The sequence below is a fragment of the Aplysia californica genome, unplaced genomic scaffold (assembly GCF_000002075.1).
Source record: "Aplysia californica isolate F4 #8 unplaced genomic scaffold, AplCal3.0 scaffold00120, whole genome shotgun sequence".
Classification (NCBI taxonomy): Eukaryota; Metazoa; Mollusca; class Gastropoda; order Aplysiida; family Aplysiidae; genus Aplysia; species Aplysia californica.
In genome coordinates this window covers 1121224-1123269 of record NW_004797390.1, presented here as the reverse complement: position 1 = coordinate 1123269, position 2046 = coordinate 1121224, and the positions used below count along the sequence as shown (strand labels likewise).

At 35.7% G+C, this 2046-nt stretch overlaps 1 protein-coding gene across 1 annotated transcript in view; it reads right to left on the bottom strand.

The window, feature by feature from the left end:
* Positions 1-2046, bottom strand: part of LOC101863806 — a gene marked incomplete at its 5' end in the record, with an annotated part of 41277 nt that overhangs the window by 8759 nt on the left and 30472 nt on the right. The window contains 1 exon segment of the mRNA XM_005096057.3: positions 88-195. Within this exon segment, the coding sequence (XP_005096114.2) occupies positions 88-195 (108 nt within the window).

Sequence of the window (2046 nt, the reverse complement as noted above, 5' to 3'; positions counted from 1 at the left end):
TTTTCTTCTTCTTCTTCTTCTTCTTCTTCTTCTTCTTCTTCTTCTTCTTCTTCTTCTTCTTCTTCTTCTTCTTTTTCTTCTTCTCACCTGCAAACTGGTAAACGTCATAAATCTCCATGTTAGTAGTGGCTGGGACTTCAAACACAGGGGCCAGTTGCTGACTGTGGTAGATGCGCTGAGCCCCATGGACAGGCACTGTGAGAGAGAGAGAGACGCCAAAGAAATAGCTTTATATAATATATATTTTTAAGGCATCTAGATCTAATTACCTAGGAGTAAAGTAAAAAAACAGCAACAAAAAACAGTCGCTTTTCTAAATTTGAATGTTGGAATCATTCTTAAATAACATAATAATCAAAGAGACACAATATTGGAAAAAAGCTTAGGAATTTAACATTATAATAAATTGCAACGTCAGTCGAAAAATTAAAAAGAATTCAGTGAGTGTAGAAATTAATGCATACATTTAGATCAGCTACTGTGAAGAGACCAATAAAAAAACAACAACAATTAAAACAACAGCAGCGTAATAGTGGTGGTGTTGACACAGAGGTCTATTTTTTAATACGCAATTTAAATAATCTAGGAGGCACGCTTCATTCCTGTAAAAAGAATTCAAAGCTCAAACTAATTCCATCTAACTGTATGGAATAATATTATACATATTAATAAAGAACTAATTAATTTTTAAAAGCTTTCTGAAGTTTCAATTATTTCGCCACACAATCAATGTAATCACTTCATTGTGCACATGGATTAGTGGGGGTAGACTTAGGATTAGTGTTATTATCTAATGATTCAACAGGTACACCACGATTAAGTCGCATTTCAACAGAAAGTGCACTTTAAGGTATTGCTTGAATACACAAGGCAACAATTCCTTTACTACTTTCTAGTAATGTAGGCGTTTTCTACGCTCTAATCGAACATTGAAATCATTTAAGAGAAGGGTTTCTGGCCTTGCCTATCAGGGTCAACCCGGACTGAGAAGGATACAACTTCCTAGATAAAGTACCGAGCGAGACACTCGAAAACACGTTTTTCTCCCTACTCAGTAATCGAACTAGGGTCTCCTGCGTGCGACAGTGAAGCGCCTAACCGTTACAGTACAGACGGCAGTGAGGCGATGAATCTCCAGATCTCATTCTCTTACAGACTCTGTTATTGTTGCGGTTGTTGTTGTTGTTGTTGTTGTTGTTGTTGTTGTTGTTGCTGTTGTTGTTGTTGATGTTGTTGTTATTGTCGTCGTTAATGTTGTATAAACTGGTTCGTGCTCTTTATTTTTATTGTGGTCATTAGTCTTGCTATTTGTTCTTCATTTAAAAAACAACATTTTAAAATAAAATTGTATAACAAAACGTTGTGATTCTTTCTGCCACTTCAGCGTTAGTGTGATTTCGTTTCTTCGCTTGTCCACACTGCAGCACAACAATAAAACTATTGAAGAGCAAAAGCAAAATAACTAAATGCATATTATTGTACTACAAGTGTGTTTAGCTATTATATAATAATGATATGAATTCATTGGGAAAACAACTACAAATGTACACAGACCTCCGAAAAAACAAAAACAAAAAACAAAAAATCAAATCAACTTTGCAAGACAAATTAATAGGCTAATCATCAAAGACGCAAGGCGAGCTTGCAATGCTTCTCTTTGTAGGACGCTTTTTAGTTCCATTCCATGCACAATCCATCACCACATTCATTTCTACCTACTACACACAAAACTATAAATGTACCAAGCTAATTTGGCTTGGCAAGGTAAGGTCCACCACAAACAAAGCTGATATGTATAGTACATGAACAGTATGACTCAAGGAATGATAAATGTCGGATCACATGCATTATAATAACAACATCAACTATGCATACATCGTACTCGTCATACTAAATATAGAATAAAAATGTACCAGTATAGTTAATTCAAGGAGTGCAGGCAAATGAAACAATTTAATACTGTATATTTATATGAGAGTTGTGAAGAGCGAAAAGGGCGGGAAGGATAGAGAGAGAGAGGAGGGGAGGGGAGAGAGAGGAGGGGGA